The sequence below is a fragment of the Stigmatopora nigra genome, chromosome 17, assembly GCF_051989575.1.
Source record: "Stigmatopora nigra isolate UIUO_SnigA chromosome 17, RoL_Snig_1.1, whole genome shotgun sequence".
Taxonomy (NCBI): Eukaryota; Metazoa; Chordata; class Actinopteri; order Syngnathiformes; family Syngnathidae; genus Stigmatopora; species Stigmatopora nigra.
Genome location: NC_135524.1, coordinates 7101284 through 7122928, shown reverse-complemented (window position 1 = coordinate 7122928; position 21645 = coordinate 7101284). Strand labels below are relative to the sequence as shown.

The window sequence follows — 21645 nt, the reverse complement described above, 5'->3', positions numbered from 1 at the left end:
AAAATCATGCACCAAGATAAAAGAAATTCAGCTATCTTGAATCCAAAAAATTTAATAGGTACATATTAAGTATTATGACATGTATAAAACTTGAAGCAATGAAACTCCTTGTCAGACGGGTGGGTGAATGTGCTCGACACAATAAAATGGAAGGAAAGCAACTAAAATCCTACATAGATGGTAAAAATTGACGAAAACGACTAATTCTTGAAAAGAGTGCAATAGTTATTAAAAAAAGAATAGTAACGACACAGCACTGAAGCCAAGCGTCCACGAGACGTCTAAAAAGGGTATTTAGCACTGTGGGTTCACGTACAGGAGGAAGTCACTGCAGGAAAGGGCACTATTTAGTTAACCACAAACAAAACGAATCATTAATGCACATCACAGTTCGCCTTAAAAAGACCATTTAAAATTGCATGTTGTGAAAAATAAGAACGACAAAAACCTGAATGATTTAACAGAAAGAGACGACATCAGCGCAAACGCCACAAGCCCGCCGTGAAAAAAAAATGCAGGACTGTAAAATGTGAGCGTGAAGGAAGTAAACACCCTGCCGACCATCAACATTTGAATGCACCATACCACAAAAGGAGGAATTTCAATGACTTTTAACAAATTTGAAATTCAGGAAATAGTGGAATAAGTTCACCAGTAACTTGGAAGATAAGTTTTTGAAGTAAAAAAATTCAGTCAAACAAAAAAATAATAATAAACTGGAAAATAATCAGTAGTAAAATATCAGTTGCAAAAAAATCTGTTGTCATATCTGGGGCAAAAAAAAACAGGTAGAGACAATACAACCAACCCTGTCTCATTTTAATGGATATACAGGCCAGGGGCGGAGCCATAACACAGTATCTAATTGTTTTAAGCTATATCCATATTGGCAATTAATATGGATAAGCATATTGAATTCAAATTATTGTAATATGGCAATTTGTTAAATGTGTTTCAATCTAAAAATGAGGATCTTTCATCCACAAAATTGCCACACAAATCAAAACTTATTGAATTACTTTTGTATTATATTACATTAATTTGCGCAGAATATTTATCATTCCAAAGAATTAATAATGTCTTATACAATCATGAAATATTTGCTAGCCCAAAATAGGGGGTCCTCCCCTAAAATATTTTTATAGCTCCGCCCCTGCTTACATCCTATAACGATGTAACCTTCCACAGCGCACGCCATATTTGTGCAAGCATCCCTTGGTTTGCCTGGTAACAACATGGCCTTGAGTTATACTTCAAACACATTTGAATTTCTAAACACAAGCAATCATGTTTAACAAGGTCGTTCTGAGCTATTCATCACTTTTTTTTATAGGTATGCGGGTCGCTAATGTCTTTGGAATGTTTCCAAGTTCCTAAATGGACAATTAGGCAAATTTACGGGAATATCGTGCACATTGTTGTGTAGGCAAAGCATGTTAGTAGCTGGTATGAGAAGTAAAACAAGTGCTTCAACAACATTCTTCATTAATGTGAAGGCTGACTAGATACTATATACAGAATGACTGAAAAGTAATTTTAAAATACTTTTCATCTATTTATGTTGGCCTAATTTTTCTCAATGTTTTTATGTATGTTTCATGATATCCATCCATTAAATCAGTGCTATTTATTGGAGCTCGATACCAATTCCGACACCTGGCTGTATAGTACAGACCAAGGTACTGTACTGGTCCTTTTTTTTAATTCCAAGAAAAATGCCTAGTGTTTTCTTGCCACCAAACCAACCACACATTAGGAGAAAATATGTAAAAAAATGATCCTCCTATGGTAGGTGTCCAAACTATTCCACAAAAGGGCCATCCTTACTGACAAAAATGACGGAGTAGAAACTAGACCTGATTTGAGTTCTGTGCACTCGAAACGGGAATTGAACAGCAGCAATATCCACTCTCTCTAAAAAAAAGTCTTGAAATGTTCTTTAGATTACAGAATTATTAAAAAAATGTTAACAGTGACATAGTAGGAACTGGAACAACAAGGCTTGAGCCACTGTTGCCAAAAGTCCCTGTTTGAATAGTTTCGGATTAGAAATGCTTGGTTTTCCTACCACTATGCTTTCTGCCGTGAAAAACTAAGAGGCATAAATGTAAAATATTTAGCATTCCGGAGCCACGCCGGCCTAAATCGGTGTAATCTGGGATTTGCAAGTGTGCTATCAAAGACAACACAAATGAGAAGTTGGACCGAGACATTAAAATCAAAGTCCATCAATGTATGGCACACAAAAATGCAGACTGACAGACATGGATCTGCTAAAATTTCCTCCACAGTGACTAAGCTAAAAGCCTCTGTCCGACTATTTTTTTTTTAACTCTCTCAGTCCGGTGTGTGTCTTTGTGTGTGTGTGCGTGGCGAGCTTGCGAATGCGTGCGTTCAAGTCCATGTGTAAAATCTCAAGTTGGTGAGGTTTATGGAGACAACAGATGAGGTCAGAACCTACTGAGGTGCTTTGTGTGCTCAATGATTGTACGGTAGACATAAAATGGCTGCGAGTGTGTGTTTGTGTATGTGTATGTGTGTGCACTATACGTTTGCCCATTGAGGGAAGTGCAATCATGTTTAAAGTGGAGCTTTCAACAGTATTTGTAAGTAAGTGTGTGTGTGTGTGTGTGTGTGTACGCGCCTTCTGGTTTGGAGTGGCTTGGATCTCATCGGCCCTTTGTGTAGCCGGGAAAGAACTGGTCCAGCAGAACCTGCAGGGTCTTGTTTTGCGTCATGCCGTAGTCCTTGCCAAGGTCGTGGCGGCAAGCGGGGCAGGTGTACACCTCGGCCCGGAACGAGCGCTGGAGGCACATCTAAGGAGGCAGGGGAGGAAATGTTGGAGGTTGTATTGAAGTTTCTATCACTCCTGTGTTGTTTGCATGGAGGGGGGAAAAATGTGACTTATTTTGGTAAAATTGGAACTTTCTGTGGAGTGGGGGGGGGGGGGGTGTTCTTATGAATTAGAAGTCATGTTAATTATGTGAATAGGGTTCTATTTGGAAAGGTCTAAAAAGAATGTTGTAAAATTATGACAAAAGTTTCTAATTTCACAGGAAAATTATTGTCAGTGTAAAATTGTGACTGTTTTCCAAGTTCCAACATAAGCAGAATGTGGTAAAACGTGACAAAAATCATTTTGGAAGGATTTTCCCCTTCGTTAAAGCTAGTGGTTTTGGATTTGACAATTAAATCTGAATATGATATTAAACTTGAGATGATGGGTAACAAACCTTGCAAACGTTGTGCGAGCAGACAGTGGTGACGGGCTGGAAGGCGAGCTCCTGGCAGCAAACGCACATGAAAATTTGCTCCATCTTACGCAGAAAGTTCTCCAAAGGACAAAGGAAGATTTAGATTTCACTTATTTTGGCACAGAAAACATCCAATAATCGATGGGAGCGAACGTTATACAACATACCGGCCCTTCTGTGAGATTTCCCAAGGCCTCGTCCCAAAGCTTCTTGTTGGCCACGTCCTCTCCAATTAACTTCTGCTGCTGCTCCGATAACACGAATGCCTCTTCCACCTTTATGCGCTTAGAGGGCGGCTCAGGTGCCGGTGAGAAATCTGGGAATATTTTTTAAAATGATAGTTTTCTGCTATTTCCCTTTAACATTTTTTTGTAAAAAAAAAGGCAAAATTCACACAAGAGAAAAATAAGACTTTCAAGTTCTGGGATCAAAATCAAAATACATTCAAATAAAAAAAATATATTAATGGGAGCCATTTGGTTTTTACAGGCAGAAACATTCAGCAACGTATCAAGACAAAACTACCTTTGGCATAATAATAAGAGATTGAAGTAGTATTTGCTGATCTATTTCACCACAAAATAAGGCTGGTCTGAATGAAGAATAATTATATATGGATGTCTTTTCTCCTTCTTCAAAAAACAAAAGGAAAAACTCACCAGAGTCCCTGCTCATCTTCTGATCACCGTTACTTTGCGGTTCTACATCCTCATCCTCTTCCACAGCAGCCATCAGGTGCTCGTACTCTTCGTCGTCGTCGTCCTCGTCCTTCTCCACCTTGGGGTGCTTCCGGGGCCGGCCCCTCCCCCGGCCCCTCCCAGAATGAGTCTTACCCCGACCGCCCCGACTACCTCGACCACCACGACCACCACGACCGCCTCGACTACCCCGACCACCTCGACCGCCGCGACCACCGCGACCGGGCCGGGCGATGGCCTCCTTCTTTGTCTTATTTGCCATAACTGCCTGGTATCCCGGTGGATACTGAACACACAAAGACAGCCAATGGTAGAGAAAAAAACTTTTGTAGATGGGAGAACCCCTTCATTGGAAACTCATATTAAGCAATATTTCAGGCTGCCTTACCTGGATCAAGAGACCTAATTTCTTGATTCTGTCCAGTCCTTCAGGGGTCCAAGGTGCTGGTTCTTGATCATCCCGCCTCAGCAGGTATCTCCACACCAGATAGCCACACTTTCCAATTTCTGGCCAGTATTTCACCACCTAAAACAAAACAAAATACATACGGTCAACTTATACATTCTTCCCGTATTTTATGTTGTTTGATCATTTCAAATTGTGTACGTTATCATCGACTGCAAAAGTTTCCATGCATCGAGCATGATATACACATGTGCGTCAATCACTTTCGTCTTTTTACTATAAAAATATAGCGCATCAGCAAGCAATGTACCCAAACTGTAAAGCTGTCAGCGACATGCAGCAACGTCTACAGAATCTTGAAATTTGTGCATACAAATGGCACACCAACTGATTGTGCACCCCGTCCGTTTTGGGAAAATTTTACACTTTTGAGTCCGCCCTATGTGAGTACATATGTGAAGCAATGTGTTTGTATGGTTAATTGTCGCTTAATAATCATCTTGACTGATAGACTGAGATTGTTCTGCTGAGGGAAGAAGCAACAAAACATCTTCACCACATATAACATTTAAACACCAAACACAACATAGTGCTCATTCTCTCCACCTTGTAGATGCCGTCGTAGCGGTTTCCCTCCTCGGGGGCGTATTTGCTGATGCGGCGACCTTTGGAGCTGCGCACCACCCGTACTGGCTTCCCTGCTCGCCAGTTTCGCGACTCTGCTCCAACTTTGTCGTTCAGTGGAGCATCACAGTTGAGGGCCAAAGCTCTGAAAGTAGGCCCAATTTTTAAACAGGATAAAAGGTTCTGTCGGTGAAAGCCAATGTCCAAATTCAAATGTGGTCTTTAAATTAAAACTATTCAGTTCAAGGTTTACCTGTTCATGTGGGTCAGCGTCTGGTCAAATGAGTGCTCACCAATGCGTTTGTTTCCAGAGAGGTCACGGCCTCCGCTGCCTGTGTATGTGAATTCGTCCCCTCGGTCCTAAATCAGGCCATATATACAGTATATCATCAGGAAATCAACAAGCAATGAGCAGAATGGAAACCAAGACTTAATGTGAGCTTTGTTACAGTGAAACAGTTCTTTTTCTGTGATTTACTCTCAAGTAACCAAAAGACTCATCGGAATATTGTGAAATAGAAAACAAAGGTTATGTTTGGAACAACTGTTCTAAGCGCACTAAACGATCCATTCACGCAATTGCAGTTTAAATAAATACCTAAAAAGTTAATTGTGAAAACATGTATAGGTGTAACATAACAAGATACAATGAAAATCAAATACTTCTAAGTTTTTTTTTAAGTTGGTGGCTTCTAAATTGTATATATAATATTGTTTTGTCATAGTTGTGCCGTTATTTACATGAATAGCCATTAAATAAACAAAAAAAATGGGCCAGCAGTTGAGCAACAGCTTTGAAACAAGACTCACCACTTCATCCTCAAAGCCCCCCGCCAGCACGAGCGAATAGGAGCCATCGTTACTGCGACCGTGGATGCCACCGACATGCGGTCTGTGCACGCCAGCCTCGCTCACCTGTGTGTACAATAGCAAAGGCATCAAAAAATGAATCGTGTAATCTGCCGGTTGTACCTAGCAACAAGACGGCAGCTCAACCTGAACTCGGAATTTCCAAGTTGTTCCAACAGGAACACCGGGAATAGGTCCGTAGTGGTTGGAGGGAACAATGGTACACTCCTTGGTACGTCCCACACAGGCCATGCCCTAAAAGAACACCACAAAAATGTATAAGCATATAAAGTTTCTTTTTTAACACGTAACATAATAAAACAGAATTTGGGATTCTGCACACTGTGAAGTCATGGTTGTTAAATGCACCCACATAAAACTACATATTCCAAGCTGTTTTAAATTAACCGAAAGACAGGAAAAAGAAACAAGGTATTTTTCCACACGGCATGTCCAGGAAAATGGCTCGGTCTGTTCAACAGCATTGTTCTTGTTACCATAGAAGGCAAGAAAATTGCAGAAAATGAAGGAGTCCAATGACTGTTAGTTTGCCAGCCCCTATTAAGTAAGCACACATATCCTATTGTATATTATTTAGATTTGATGGACCCCCATACTATCACCCAGTAGTGTAGATTATGGCATATATCTTAAAGAAATAAAAAGAAAAGATGTAAGATTATTTTAATTCCTCCAGCAACTATTCGTCTCAAATGCAGAACATGTAGAATAACACAAACAGAAATGTGTATACTGGTGTCAAAAACATGAATTCCAAAGACTGTTTGTTTCGAAATTTTGGCATAAACCCCTTTTCCATGAAAACGGGGGTGCAACATCTCCTAAATTTTGCTTGTAGTTTTAATTGACCTTCCACGCACCTTGCCCCAGTCCCGTTGACTCTCTGTGTTTGCCGAGGGCATTTTGGCCCTCTTCTTGCTGGCCTTGAGTTTTTCCCCAGCCTTGACCACTTCACTGGTGTCATTCTTACAGGTGGGACAGTACCTGACAGCAACACAAAGAAATACACGTCAATGTCAGCTTGTGGTGTTTATAAAACAGGAAAAGCTATAAATAGCAATAAGGAGTGTGGGATGTTCCTGCCTATGCAACAACAACAACAACAACACATGGGGGACCACAGCACGAGCGTTTGGTTGTGTGTGTGTGTGTGTGTGTTTTTTTTAAACATCCAACTATTGAATAATGCTAAAATAGATTGAATATGGCGGCTACATCTCACCAATCTTCATCATCTGGGATAGTAGACAGTGGCGGGTTGAGGCAATAGATGTGGAATGCCATGTTGCACTCATCACAGAGCAGCTGCATGTGCGCGTCCTGCTTTCCGCCGCATACGCAGCACGAGCAGAAGCGGCACTCTGCGTCCGGGTCAGCCTTGCAGTGCTTGCACTCTGGCCCGCTCTTCCCTTCAGGAGAAAAAAAAGGAGAAGCACCATTTGATGAGTTGAACCTCCAATTGTTAATAGCAATAAACGTCCAATCCATATATATACAATATATCTATTGAGGTCAATGCTACTGAATTACTAAATAATAATGATTGCCTGCGACCCACAGTTTTTAATCAAAAACTGAAATTATATATACTCAAATATGGCCCGCACAAGAAGCTTAAATCCAACCTACTTATCAGTTCTGACACTAGACGGAGCTAGTCACTTGAACAGTGACTCTCTATTGAATAATTTATATTTTAAAAATCCAATAAGAGAAATTAAGCTTACTTGTGATCTTCTTGACATTATTTGCTGTCGTCAAGCATAATTTGTTTCACTATTATTAAACATGAAATATTTCTCAACATCCTTATGGATTATTTTTTTTTGTCTTATAGCTCTCATGTCTTACAGTGCCTTTGACAATCATAAACATTAAATGCATTTCAACTGGTAAAGCTGGCATTGAATGATCAAGTTTCACTTGAATTATCTTTGCCAACCTACCCAGTCAAAATTTATTGGATGCCTATTTCCATCAATGGCAGCCAATGAATGAATCAAATTTAAAACCATATTTTTAGTGGATTCCAATCCTTTGTTTAAAAAAAAAAACATTGGAAAGATTTCAAGTCGTGCTTTGTATTCTTGGATTTTTTTTTGTCTTAAAGCGACCCTTGGGAAAAAAGGTATGGACACTGGATTGTGAGTTTTTGGATTAATTTTCCATTAAGAATGTGGATCATACGTTTAAATTGTCCATCTGCAGCCGACAGCGCTGGAGCTCCTGGTTTCTCCACCTGGTAGATTTCATCCAAGAAGTGAACCTTACAATCCCCGATCACGTCGATAAGACCTCTGGAGAAGGGTTAGAACAACGTGAGCAAATGATGAGCAAATAGGAGCATGGGGCTAAAGAAATGGGTGTCTGACCCCAGAAAAATCTTGACTCGGAGCTCCTTGTTGGTGCGGGAAACTTGGTTAAGGGTCTGAATCTCCGCATCGAACCAGAATCCCCTCTCCTCCGGCGTTTCCATGTTGTAATTGATGAACACGCGCATCCCCACCGTGAGCTGGTCCCAGCATAGCAAGGTGCGGGCACGTGGCCGCACATCTGCTGCTCGCATCTCCACCAGACCATTCTCAGGGTAGCTGACGTAAGAGGAGAAGCCATTTTAGTTTTGTTTCATTCAACCAAAATAGAGGACATCCCACTCAAGAATGTGTACAGGAGATGATTGGCAAGCATTCAAAACAGAATTATTCCAGTTGTTATATATGTACCAGAACTGCACAAAACAAGTGAAAATGTGCACTTTAGACAGACCATTTTGAAATAAAACATATATATTTTACTCCTCACACAGTTAAATCCTATGATAATTAAAGGTGCTATGAAATACAACAGCAAGTGACTTTAAAAGAAAAAGCCAGAAAGGGCTCAATAATTAAATTAGACACTAATTAGATGTCTTCTTTTCAAGGGTGCGTTGGTGCAAGCCATAAAAAAAAAAAATCAGATGTCATAGCCAAAAAGAACAATACATGCCTGTTGTATCTAATTTGGATTGTACATAAAATTGTAGATTATATTAATTGTATTCATTATTAGTTCATTATGCATTTTACTGTAATCTTGATTTAACATTTAATTATCTGAAAAAAACAAGTGATTTTAAAAAGCTACATTTTGAATGAATTTTGTCACCAAGAGATTAAATGTTTTTTATGCCAATAACACATAAATTAAGAATAAAATGTCAGAAAAAGATTGACAATTTTAGATGAAGCCAATATCTTGCACAGTACATTGCATATTCTCATTAGTCTGTTGAATTTTTCTCGTAAAGCATCCCTTATTTTTCACAAAAAACACCACGTTAAGTCAAGGAACTACAATGGTGTGATGTAATAAGAGCAGCCGAACGTACATTTTTCCCCCTGACTCACATCCAAATATTTCCATATTGACAATTGCTAAATGAATAAAATTCAGAAAAAACGCTGCTCACCAACGACCAAAAAAAAAAAATGGCGGCTCGCCTCATGCAGCTGCTTTCTATTTTCAGGACCGTCCTTCCAAGCAGGTGTTTAGAGGGGAAAATGAGGTTGGGTGTGTGTACGTGTGAAATCAAGAGAGCACGAAAAAAAAATGGCACCCACCCTCCTGCTCCTAAGACGATAGAAGAAACCCATTGACAGAAAGAAAACGATTTCAATGGAAGACAAACGAAAAGCTGACGATCAGGGTCTCTTAAAAGAACAGGAAAAGGCTCTGCTACGCAGCTGGCTCTGATAAAACATTGCTGTGGTCTAATACCAGCCCGGGACCTTTGTTGTCCTTGGTCTCATCTCCCCTCAGCCTTTCATTAATCAAGAACATGACGCAGAGGAGGATGGGTATAAAAAAATAAAATAAATAATAACTGATGTAAGAAAAATGATTTACAATAAAAGCTGAAAGCATGTGCAAAGGCTGAGAATAATTGAATACCGAAGCTCTAAGCAAAGGGAAGAATATATTTTTTTGTCTTGCTTTTTGCCTTTTATAATACTACTATATAAAAAATAACCCAGTGGAGTTGCCACCGACTTACAATTGCCAAATACACAATAGCGCTCATGTGCATGTTTTTTTTAAAAATTATTTCAACAAAGAAATGCCTTGTGCTCGGTTCCAGTTCTGCCAAGGGTCCACTAAATTTTCCCCATTATCTCCAGAGGTAGTGGTGGAAGAATTATATATTTCCATCACATTGATGGGCTTTGTGGACAAGTAAAAATAAAGAAAGAAAGAAATAAAAATTATCAATTGCCTAAATAAAGTAGATAGAAAAAACAATGCTGATTCCAAACAGCAATTTTGAAACACTTGGATTTTCCAATTGCACAAAAATACTAACACTGCATGCTCTGAAGCGGCCGGGTCTTAACGACGACACGCTCACACCAATTACAGACAAAAGATGGACAGAAAGTAACGCTTCTGAGAATGCAGTGGTTACCATGGAGACGACATCTTCCAGAATTAATCTGAATAGGAAAAAAGGAGATCCGTGGCAGGTAGAGTCCAATTTGCGGGCTGCTGTTGCCGAAGCGAGCGTACATTTTTATCGCCACTGCCTTCAATCACAGCCAAACTGCCGTTCCACAAACGCCCTGACATGCTGTATGCAACAGACGAGGAATGCAAGCTTATTATCTCAGTAACTGGTACAGCAACAACACTCCCAGTACGGTTTCCCACATTTTGGTCTATGAAGAGGGCCTTTAAATACTGGGAAATAAATAAAGAGCTTCCTAAAATATTTACTTTAAAGTTTGGTTTTAAAGAACTAAAGTGACTAATCAAAGTAACATTTCCAAACATAGTAATTCTAAATCGCTCTATATCCAAAATGAAAACTGCTAGACCGCCATACCAAAAGTCTAGAAACACTGTCTATCTTCACACACTGATCTGAGGAGAAGGTTGTCGAGGAAGGATGCTTATTGGATGTTGCAATGTAAAAATGCACTCTATATCCAAAATGAAAACTGCTAGACCGCCATACCAAAAGTCTAGAAACACTGTCTATCTGCACACACTGATCTGAGGAGAATGTTGTCGAGGAAGGATGCTTATTGGCTGTTGCAATGTAAAAATGTACTGCCTCCTACTGTATGCTATAGAGCGCCACAGATTAGAGTGTGTACCCATGCTTGCAATAATTGGTGCCCACAGATGAATAAACTGTCATTGGTTTTCAGTAAAAGTCTTCAAAAATATGTGTATAAATACGAATTCTGAATGAAATGTAGAAAAAAATCCAAATTATTTGTTAAGCCAGGTGCTGGGCAGGTTGTTGGTGAAGAAGCAATAAAAGATGCCACTCACCACACACGTGGATAGACGATGCAATTTGATTGGCAAATGATGTTGTTATTATACTTTAGCAATCTGATGCACCACTGGTCACGTGAGAATTGTGGGATTATTCAATTTGCATATAGACATTTCAGCTTCAAAGTGAAGGATTTTCACAGAATTCCCCAGGCAGGTTTGGCCAAGCAAATTGGTCTTAGCTGGTGTGGGCAAGCTTAGTAAATATCCAACTTGCCACATTCCATTTAAAATTGTCACTGGAGACGGAGCGAATGTGGAGTGTGCATCCTAAATTCAATTAGGTCAAGATGAGTTTTAGCTGAAAAGACTGGGTAAACAACAAACTGGTCTCCAGCTACACATCTGTATAGATAACTATGCAATTAAAATCAAGTCATATTTAAACCTTTAAATTTCCAATAGTCTAATAAAATAACAAACCTCAAGGGACCTTCATCCAGAAAAGCAGGATACACCATAAACTGTTCATCAATCAATCAGAGGGCAGATAGAAAAAAAAGGCAATTTCATGTCATGAGGAAGCATCTTGGCTTACTTAGAAATTCGAAGACCCTTGCAGAACAAATCAATTCTACACGGGCAGACCCGAGCCAAGACTCAGACGAACCAACAAAAAAAAGGTCATTCCATGTCAAATCTAACTTTAACATCTCTTATTTTGATAACTCAACTGTATACAAAAACTATGCTTACAACTAGGAATGCTTCATATAAAAATTGAGTGATTATATGACCTAATGAACTTTTGACCTTTCCAACCCATGTTGCCCTTTGCACTCTTTTTGATTTTCAAATAGTCATATCTTAACATGAACCTGGTCCTACCCTTTTGAAATTGATGTTGTTGGACTATGGGGGAAATCATATATTTTATTTCATGTCAAGACATTATACCTCCATAACTCAATCTTACAGAAATGTTGGACTTCAGCTTTCCAGTCATAGGAATTATTCTTGCAGCTTTATCGAAATTGGATATGGTTGACTGAATTGACATGGAATGACCTGAAAACACCATCAAATCAAATCCTTCACTATTTACCAGCACAATGAAAAAACACTTACTCCTCATATTTAATGTGATAAATGACATCCTCTTCATTGGAATCTGTCTTCGATGTGGAGCCTCCGTTGCTTTCGGAATTTACCGAGTTTCCGTTATTCATAGGAGTGTCCGTGCTTTGGCCTGAACTGAGAGGCTGCTGCCCCTGCTCACCCTCCAGCTTTCCATTAGTCCTTTTGGGGGGCCGCCCCACCTTGCCCTTAACTGGTCCTTTGGGGGCACGCGTCACATTCTCCACACAAGCCTCAAACCAGGCGCCCACAGTCGCGTCTCTGCAGTCTACCAGCTCATTTATCTGAAGGTATAAAGTAGTGGCGTTAAAACGTTATAAATACAAAAGGTACTTACAATGACAACATTTAAAACTAGTGCTGCAGCTATTAATTGGTTGAATAGTAATATGAGTTATTTAATTAGAAAAATGGGTCAAATTCAATTTTGGTGCTTCAATGATTCGTTAATTGGAGTAACAGTAGTGGTTTGTTTTTAAAGTGTTGTATTTAGTTTTATTGATTGGGAAGGTTAGGTTAGGACATTATTTCATCCTATATTCTGGAAATTTCAATTATTTAATAATTGATAGCTGCAGCCCTAATTGAAACGCAAGTAGGTAATCCCAGACATACTTTGTACATCCCAATTCCTGGGTTCGACAGTGTGTGCTTGCTAGATGTCGGCGGTTGTGTGTCTCGCTTTGGACTGGGTGCCTCCAACCCATTCTTGGTGCTGGCTGAGTAACTGGGGACATTAGCGTCCACCTTTGTATCGTCTGCAGTTTCGGCCGTGTCGCTGCAGTCATTGTCTTTATCAGTGGAAGTTTCCATAGCTGTGGGGGAGACGGGAGCAGGGCGATCTGGACTTTCGGCCCAAGGAACTGCAGAAGCTGGGGCAGGGGTGGAAGTGCATGCCACGCTTGGTTGGTCCATGGACATGGGGCTGTCCAGAGCATCTGTTTGTGAGCGAATCAGCAGCTGGACAATGTCATTGAGACCCACATTGTAGTCAAACAGCGTTTGGCCATCTTCCATCTAAAGAAATAAACAAATAGAGGTGTTTGATATACAAAATCCAGTTGACTTAAAATAGTTTAGAATCAATTTAGACAATTTCTTTATTCATGAGTCATATATACATACACAATCTCATTCAAGCTCATTCATTTACTCAAAATCTAACAGAAGTCAATTTAGATCAGTTAGTAAGAAAAAAGAAAAAGGAGCATAATAATTCCTGTTTTCCATTTATCTTTTCAAAACACTTAGGGAGCAAAAAATGCTGCCAGAGTCAAGATAGAAAAGTATTTCACTAATTTGTGACAATGTTAAGTGATGTTAAATTAAGCTACCTTCATCCTCCAAATGCATTGCCATTTTTCTGTCCAAATCCCCCCCATGTATTAATTTTAATTAAGATTTTTACAAACCTACAAATCAGATATAAAGCTAATGATAATAGAGTATGCAGTCAACCATCATTGTTCGGCAAAACAGGGAGCAAAAACTATCAGTGCAATATGCTGCTGCAGAACAGACAAATATATTTACAGAGCAATAACAGAAGTGCAGAAGACTGTTAAATTGTGACAAATGTGTCAACAATAGACTGAAATGCTGGTCCTTATTTAAATATGGAGCCAATGCATTAACATTTAAAGTCACATTTGTTTTGTCTCACGTATCATTGAGTTCCACAAAAAGTGCTCTGAAATAATAATATAGCAAAGTGAAACACTACATTTAAAACATTCTGAATGGAGTATCACAGCATTGACTGTGAATGTAGGCTAATTTTATAAGTGTGAACTTGTACTGTGTTTCAAAATATAACAGTTTGTAATATAGTTGTAAATTAAAAGTACTATGCATTTGTTCCATGCATCCTGATTTTTATGTTTGGTTATTTGCAGGAAGGCTTTAGTTCATAAACCACCCATCGCCATCGGAACAAAACACCAAGCAGCCGGCCAAGGACAAAGGAGCTACACAACTACGTTCGATCGCCGCACGCTGGGGCTTACAGAGGACATTGGAAGGAACACTTCAATAAGCACACCAGTGGCATTTAAGCATGGTGTCAAATGAGTTTTATAATGGCACACACACAAAATGGCACATGTGCACCAAAGTAAGGAGGAAAACGGCACAGCCCGTGCTTCTTGGAAAAGGGGGGTTCTACCAAAAATGATACAGGGAAAGAAAAGGGTTGCTATGACGACCAATCGAGAGAAGGCCCCATTTCCTCCCCCCTTAAACTTCATCCACCATTGCAAATGAACCTGAATCATGTAAATAACTAACTATTGTTATTGCAGCGCCTTTTACATTTTGCTGAATTTGCAGAGATGTCCTATCATGTGATTTGAAATGAGACCCGAATGTGTAATTTTCAGAGCATCAGACAAAAAAAGGTCTGTTTTTTTTTTAAATGTATTTAATTTTTCCTTTAAGTATTACTGTATTTACTCACATATAAGCCGAGAAAGGCAAACCTATCTCACCCATATTTAAAGGCATTGAGGGGCTCCATTAATATAACCCTTATCCTATGCAAGTTATAATCGCCTCATGAATTTTAGATCTTAGTTGCGAAACCCTATCACCACCTCTTCCCTTAACGTCCCTGTTTAACCTTTCCTGTTTGTGCGCATTGTAAACAAGGCGGCAAGGTTTTCAAGAAAAAACAAAAAAAACTTACGTGTGCCGCATTAAAACCAAATCGCATGCAGCCGCCTTTCGCTTTTTCCTCCAGTGATTTCATTACCACCAGCCTGATCGCCCCCCTCTCTCTGACTGTCTTACTTCCAACACAATCTGCTCAATAGTCGAATACAGGCAGGCACACGTCGCATAGAAAACAGACGTTTTAGTTGAAATCCGTACAGATTTCACACCGGGCAGAAACTGTCTAATACGATCAAGACTCGGGTATATTCTATTCATGGTAATCAATAATGCGGTAAACTGAAAACACGTTTCATATGGTATCCTCATTTTATGACTCATGAAATGTCAGAGTATTCCATTCAACGACATCAGATCCAAACAAAGCTTTAGCTAGACTGGAGACACTTGCTCTAACTTGAAGGGGAACGTCCAATAAGGCATAGCACTTCTGTAGTAACGCCAATGTGTGCCTGTGTATTGGAATGAAATGAGCACTTTTCTACACATGGCCAATTTCTCTTCATTTTTTTCCCAGATGCAGTCTTTCAAACAGCACGTTGGTAGCGTCTACCACAGAATATTAAGCAGAGAGAAAAAGACCTGCGACCAATGTCTAAAAAAAAGCAGACATAAGAAAAGTGTATCCTCGTTTCTAGAAGGTTGAGGCAAATCTTGTCGAATTTGAACTTGTGTCACCTTTTTTTTTATCTGATCCATTGTCAACAGGGTCGGAAAGAATCGGATATTGTAGCATGCCAACAGCCCGCCCAGTGTTCAAATGAAAACACAAACACTGCGGAAAATTGACTTTTTCAATGATTTATTTAGAAAGACGTGCCTCTGGAGTGTCTGCCTACTTACCAAGTGTAAAACGAAACCCTCATTATAGAGGCAGTAGTTGTGTAAATCATAATTTTTAAGACAGCCCGATCAGACGATCGATCCTTTGGACAACAATACGATATTTGCCGATTATACAAAGTCTGCAGTGATTCCTCACCAATCGAAGGCTTTTGGTCAATTAACATGATATCTACAAGTTTAACATAATCCGTTTAAACTGAAAACTGGGCGAGCAATGGCAGGCACAAGTAAATGAGTCTTTTCACGTTTTATGCAGATACGATTTTCTTTCCCTTGAATTTAAATAATGACCGTATCAGCCGCATTGTCTTGCATTATGACGTTTCGTCTTTGTCACCTCGCAGTTTTGTATATAAGCCGTACCCTTGATTCAGTCATCATATTTTTGAGCGACAAATACGGCCTATATGCGAGAAAATACAGTAGTTGAATTTGACAGGGTACCTACAACTCAACCCATTTACAGGCAATGCAATGGGTGGTGGTAAAATGACCATTTAGCCATTTCATCATGCTGGTGCCAAAACTGCTCACAACACAAGGTAATTTAACAACTTTGTCATTTAAGTGTTGCCTCAACAATTAAAAATGTAATTGGGTAGAATGTTAAATTAGTAGTCAATTGTAGCTTCAGGTAAGCCCTATTCATTGCAGTCTTGACATCTCCAGAGGTCTTTAATAATAATGGAATTGTTAATTGCAGCTTTTGTAGCTTGAGGGTTTGGAGAAATTATAACACAAAGTAGCTGAGACCAAAGTAAAGACAGAACACTAAGCTTTTTCCCAAGCCATATAATTTCCACAAATGTGACAACATGGGCATTACCACTAAAGGTGGTCTAATTCTTTATCAGTGGTATAATTTGATCAAATCAGGTCAAAGAACAAATTTAAATTTGAAACCATGTACCCCCCTTAGGCACAGCCTTGTTGTGATCAATAGATTTCCAAGCGGGTGAAATGACCAACTGGAGTTTTCGCTGAGGATTTAATGGTTTGAAATCAGAGCCTCCCACCATGGCCTTGGCGGCCATCTAAACCGATTCTTGCCTTCGTCCTCCGCCCACAGCCTGTCTCAGCATAGAGCTGAGCAAAATAGGTCACATTTCCAAAAACAATAGTGCGGGTCACTAGGCGTGCCGGCCAATCACTAAGATTCAGGCTGAAGTGCTTTTATCCTACAAACAGTAATCGGCAACTTTAAAATAAACCATTTGGACTTCGCCCAGTAATGTAAAAACAACAGTGGGAGCCAAAAAACCCTTCTAAAATAAATATAATACTGAAAAAAGATTTAAGCACTCACACTAGTATCGTATTGGCACTAACAGAATAGACTTTCAAAAAGATTTGAATTGTTACATTACAAAAAAATGTCCCTGTCCAACAATCCATTCCAATTTTACAGTCTGATAAATGGTTAATTGTAGCCACCTCATTTAACTCATGCAGTGCCTAAAAACAAAGCTGACTTCAACCTAACAGCAAGGACATCACACCAGTTTTTTTTTTTGTTGGTGTTTTTACTGCATGCCTCTGCATGTTTTATACAGGATAGAGAAATGTGCTGTTTTGCCTGATATCGTGAACTGTATATAAGACACTCTTACATAACATTGCATAAATTTAAAAAAAAAAAGGCTTCTCATAGACAAATGTCTAAAAATAGGTAATTACGTGCTTTTTATGTATGGATAGTGAAGCACCCGAGACCCTCAAGGATTTGTATACAAACATTAAAAAGTTTTTTTTCCCACATTTAAAAATGCCAAAATGTCAACCAAAACCTTAACTGATTAGTTATGAAACGTTTCAACAGCCGAGAGCACATTGAAGTCAAAAAGGTGAAAAGGAAAACATTGTTTCAAATTCAGATCTTGTACTTGAGTTGTAGATGGTCTGCAAAGATGCTTGATTTAAGGGCTTCGTCTGGACACTGTCAATGATGAATATGGGTGTCGAAAAGAAATTAAAAGAAAATTTGGCTGAATCAACTGGCCAAAGTGGAGCCATCAAAACATCCGTGCGAGTGCAATAATCAAAACTGCAGCCTGAAGTAGGTCACAGCAAAGTACACACGTGTGTATTACTGTGTTAAGCTTTCCCTACGGGCTGACAATAGGCAACAGCTCAAAACAGTTCAAACTGGTAACAATTGAAACATGTTAAAGCATATAATAATCAAGCCGACCTTTCATTATTTTGCTTTGTTATTTTATCTGAAAGGCCGAGTGGAAGTAAGCGTTCGTGTCGCCAAAGACGACAGAGGTGAGGGGCCGCATTGGTGCAATTAAAAAGGAGGCGAATAAAAGACCAACAAGCGAGGGAAGAAGTTGCGATGTCATTGAGACCCTCGCACTGCTTGCAGCGAGCTTGAGCAGGGGAGGTGTAGTGGGGGTAAACAAGACGCCATTTTGGAAATGCATTAAGACGGAGCTTTTCCCATGTGCGGGAGGTCACCAGCTCGTGTTGTAATGGGTGTCGCTGGCTCCTTCCATTCAACTTCCCACTCGGAAATCCCCGTATCAACCCTCTGCACTTTTTCCCCCAACAAGACAGAGGAGAAAACGCAGAATTTTGTAGTCGCATGGGCCTCGCCATTGGGAGCCCAGCCAGGACTCCCAAGACCTTACTTTGTGACGTAATCCTACTAATATTTAAACCGTGAGGCAAGGCGGGTATCAAATGCTAGTTTTCAAACTAAGTGAACCTTTTTGTGGGGCAAGTACTTTTCAAAGAAACAACACTTTCATTCATTATTTTTTAAAAATGTTATCTTCTTAGGTAATGTCCAACAGGGATTCAGCTGACAATAACTTAAATAAAACCCATAAAGTCAAGATACAAAATATTAATAATTCATAATTACAAATGTTATCATCAATATTGTCCTCCATAGTCAATCTGACAAGAAAATATTGGAGTATTCTGGAGTAATGGCAAATTTTCAAAATGCATATTCAGATGAATCAAAATGTAAATGTAATATATATATATATATATATATATATATATATATATATATATATATATATATATATATATATATATATATATATATATATATATATATATATATATATATATATATATATATATATATATATATATATATATATATATATATATATATATATATATATATATATATATATATATATATATATATATATATATATATATATATATATATATATATATATATATATATATATATATATATATATATATATATATATATATATATATATATTGGTCGATCACTAGCATTTGTCGTAATTGATTGATAGATATCTTATGGTCTTTTTTCAATAGTTTGAAAGAAGAGAGCCATAGTTGGTTTTGCTGGAGGATTAAGGTTTTAAATTATAATCAGCAGTTCAAATTCAGGTCTGAAGACAGAACTATACAATTAACTTAGATCTTGAATGCAGGGTTATTCAATTAAATTAAGTTTTAAAGAAAGGGGTGGGGATTCAAATTAGGGTTTGACAATTAGGGTTTCAAATTGAGTTTTGATGAAGACAGTATTAAATCGGATTAAATTTTGAGGACAAGATTAAGGTTTCGTTTTAGGGTTTGGAGGCAGGATTAGGATTTCAAGCGCATCTTTAAAGACTAAAGGATAAAGATTTATAATTATTTATCAATGAAAGGAACTGGAATTAGGTTTGAAGACAGGGGTTCATTCGTTTATTTCAAGAGCCACAAGGGATGTCACAGTTCTCCCCGGGCCTGCATGGGTTTTCCCCAGGTAGTCTGTTTTTTTCCCACATTCCAAAAACATGTATTGTAGGCTAAATGGTCACTCTAAATTAACCCTAGGTATGAGTGTGGGCGTGAATGGTTGTTTGTGTCCTTGTGCCCTGCGATTGGCAGGCCACCGATACAGGGTGTGCCCCCGCACCTCTGGCCAGTAGACAGCTGGGACAGGCTCCAGCACCCCCACGACTCCAGCGAGGATAAAAGGAAATTAGATGAGACATAACATGAGCAGAAGGAAAACGATTTGATGAATTACATAGGATAATTGTGTTATAGATTTGTAACAGAACAGTTAGAACAGAAATGACTGCTTTCAACATTGAATTTATACTTCAGATTTTTTTTCATCACATATACCCACCTATCTGTATTTATACTTTATTACAGAGGGTGAAAACTTTCCCTCCGTGCAGCTAATGAAGAAAACCTCATGGGATGTTAACGTGCAAACATTATTGTTGAAATGGGTGGGTAGGTTCTCTCCCTCCCTCGCTCTACCTTTCTATGTCTCTCTCTCTCTCTCTCTCTTTCTCTCTCTCTCTCTCTCTCTCTCTCTCTCTCTCTCTCTCTCTCTCTCTCTCTCTCTCTCTCTCGCTCTCTCGCTCTCTCGCTCTCTCGCTCTCTCTCTCTCGCTCTCTCAAGCGTCAGTGTAAACAAACAAGTCCACAACGCTTCTTGTATGCACTAAAATCCTGGAAACAACTTGACGTGACTGACGGGACCACGCTTGAAAACAAGGGATCAAATGGGGTGTCTTATTGCACAACAGCTATTGGCGAATTCCTACAAAACAGGAAGCCACTGATCCACTGTCAATATTTTTTGCAGCCACAATATATATATGTATTTGTTTTTTAATGAGGAACATTGCATGATCGTATGAGCACCTTACCTGCTTGCCCCGGTAGAAGAGACGCTGTTGCTGGGGGCTCACATTGAAGATATCCCGTATTTTCACACGGAGGGTCTCGATTTTGGTCAGCCTGGAAAGATCGTCCACGGTTCGGGTCTCCTTCCCGTCTATGGTACGGACCTGGATCCACATCGTCGTGCCGCCCCTGTTGAAATAGATCCGGACTGTAAACAAAAAAACGCGTCTGGGTGGTATCTGGGAATAATGGCGATTTCCGAAAAGGCCCTTGGTGTTTCAGGCAGACACAATCCGTGTCTCCATCGCGCTTTTTTTTCGCCGCAGAGGCACAAAAACGTCGGTTGGAGGACGGGTAGTGTGTTCTGTGGCTCGTGCGGATGGTGTTTCACATGAGGTCGCGGCGCCAATTAAGTATCGCGAGATTTTCCCCGCGAGACCTGCTGCCTAGTTAAAGGCGCCATTCACAACAACTTAAGTACTGACCACATCTCTTAAGTGCCCGAAAGAGATACTACATGGATAAAACTACACATATCTTAATTTATTAATTTAGTGAGGTGAACTTTGAATAATTGGATGGACCATTCCAGAATCTTCCACCCCACTCATCAAGTTTTACATAATAGACATGGAAAATTAATTGATTCATTCATTTTGGAACCCCTTTATCCTCACTGGGATCGCAGGGGGTGCTGGAGCATATCCCAGCTGACTGTAGCCAGTGGCGGGGGACACCCTGAATCAGATGTTTTTTTTCTTTTATCTTAATAGTAATTACCCTTGTTGTTCTTTTTATTATTGTTGGGCCATTTCTCGAGGCAAAAATCCCCTCATAATTTTCTTTATTGAATTGAATGCTTATATTGTCATTATACAAGTGTAATAAGATTTAAAGCTTCACCACGAAGTGCACAAATAACAACAACAAACAAATAAATCTCATCTCTCTCATCTCATTTTCTGAACCGCTTTATCCCCATTAGGGTCGCGGGGGGTGCTGGAGCCTATTCCAGCTGATGGCAAGCCGATCGCAGGGGACAAGAAAAAACATGCACACCCATACCCAGGGGCAATTTAGTGTCCAATCAGCCTACCATGCATGTTTTTGGAATGTGGGAGGTAACCCGAGTACCCGGAGGAAACCCACGCAGGCCCGGGGGAACATGCAAACTCCACACAGGTGGACCAACCTGGATTTGAACCCAGCACCCCACAGCTGTGAGGACGACACACTAACCACCC

At 39.4% G+C, this 21645-nt stretch overlaps 1 protein-coding gene across 1 annotated transcript; it reads right to left on the bottom strand.

Moving 5' to 3' along the window:
- Window positions 1-36: 36 nt before the first annotated feature.
- Window positions 37-20812, bottom strand: uhrf2 (ubiquitin like with PHD and ring finger domains 2). The gene is made up of 16 exons (XM_077736837.1): window positions 20425-20812; window positions 12867-13268; window positions 12243-12535; window positions 8225-8443; window positions 8040-8149; window positions 7075-7261; window positions 6713-6836; window positions 5979-6086; window positions 5793-5897; window positions 5236-5342; window positions 4965-5127; window positions 4341-4478; window positions 3914-4238; window positions 3422-3570; window positions 3234-3332; window positions 37-2816 (listed from the first exon to the last, which is right to left on the bottom strand). Exons 1-16 carry the CDS (start codon window positions 20575-20577, stop codon window positions 2670-2672), a joined length of 2829 nt encoding a protein of 942 aa, XP_077592963.1. The 5' UTR covers window positions 20578-20812; the 3' UTR covers window positions 37-2669.
- Between the last annotated feature and the right edge of the window lie 833 nt (window positions 20813-21645).

Coding starts and splice junctions, on each gene's coding strand:
- uhrf2 (XM_077736837.1), bottom strand. CDS start 20,577: ATGTGGATCCAGGTCCGTACCATAGACGGGAAGGAGACCCGAACCGTG. Junction 5,128..5,235: donor ACGCTGACCCACATGAACAG/GTAAACCTTGAA, acceptor GCCTACTTTCAG/AGCTTTGGCCCTCAACTGTG. Junction 3,571..3,913: donor GAAGATGAGCAGGGACTCTG/GTGAGTTTTTCC, acceptor AAATATTCCCAG/ATTTCTCACCGGCACCTGAG.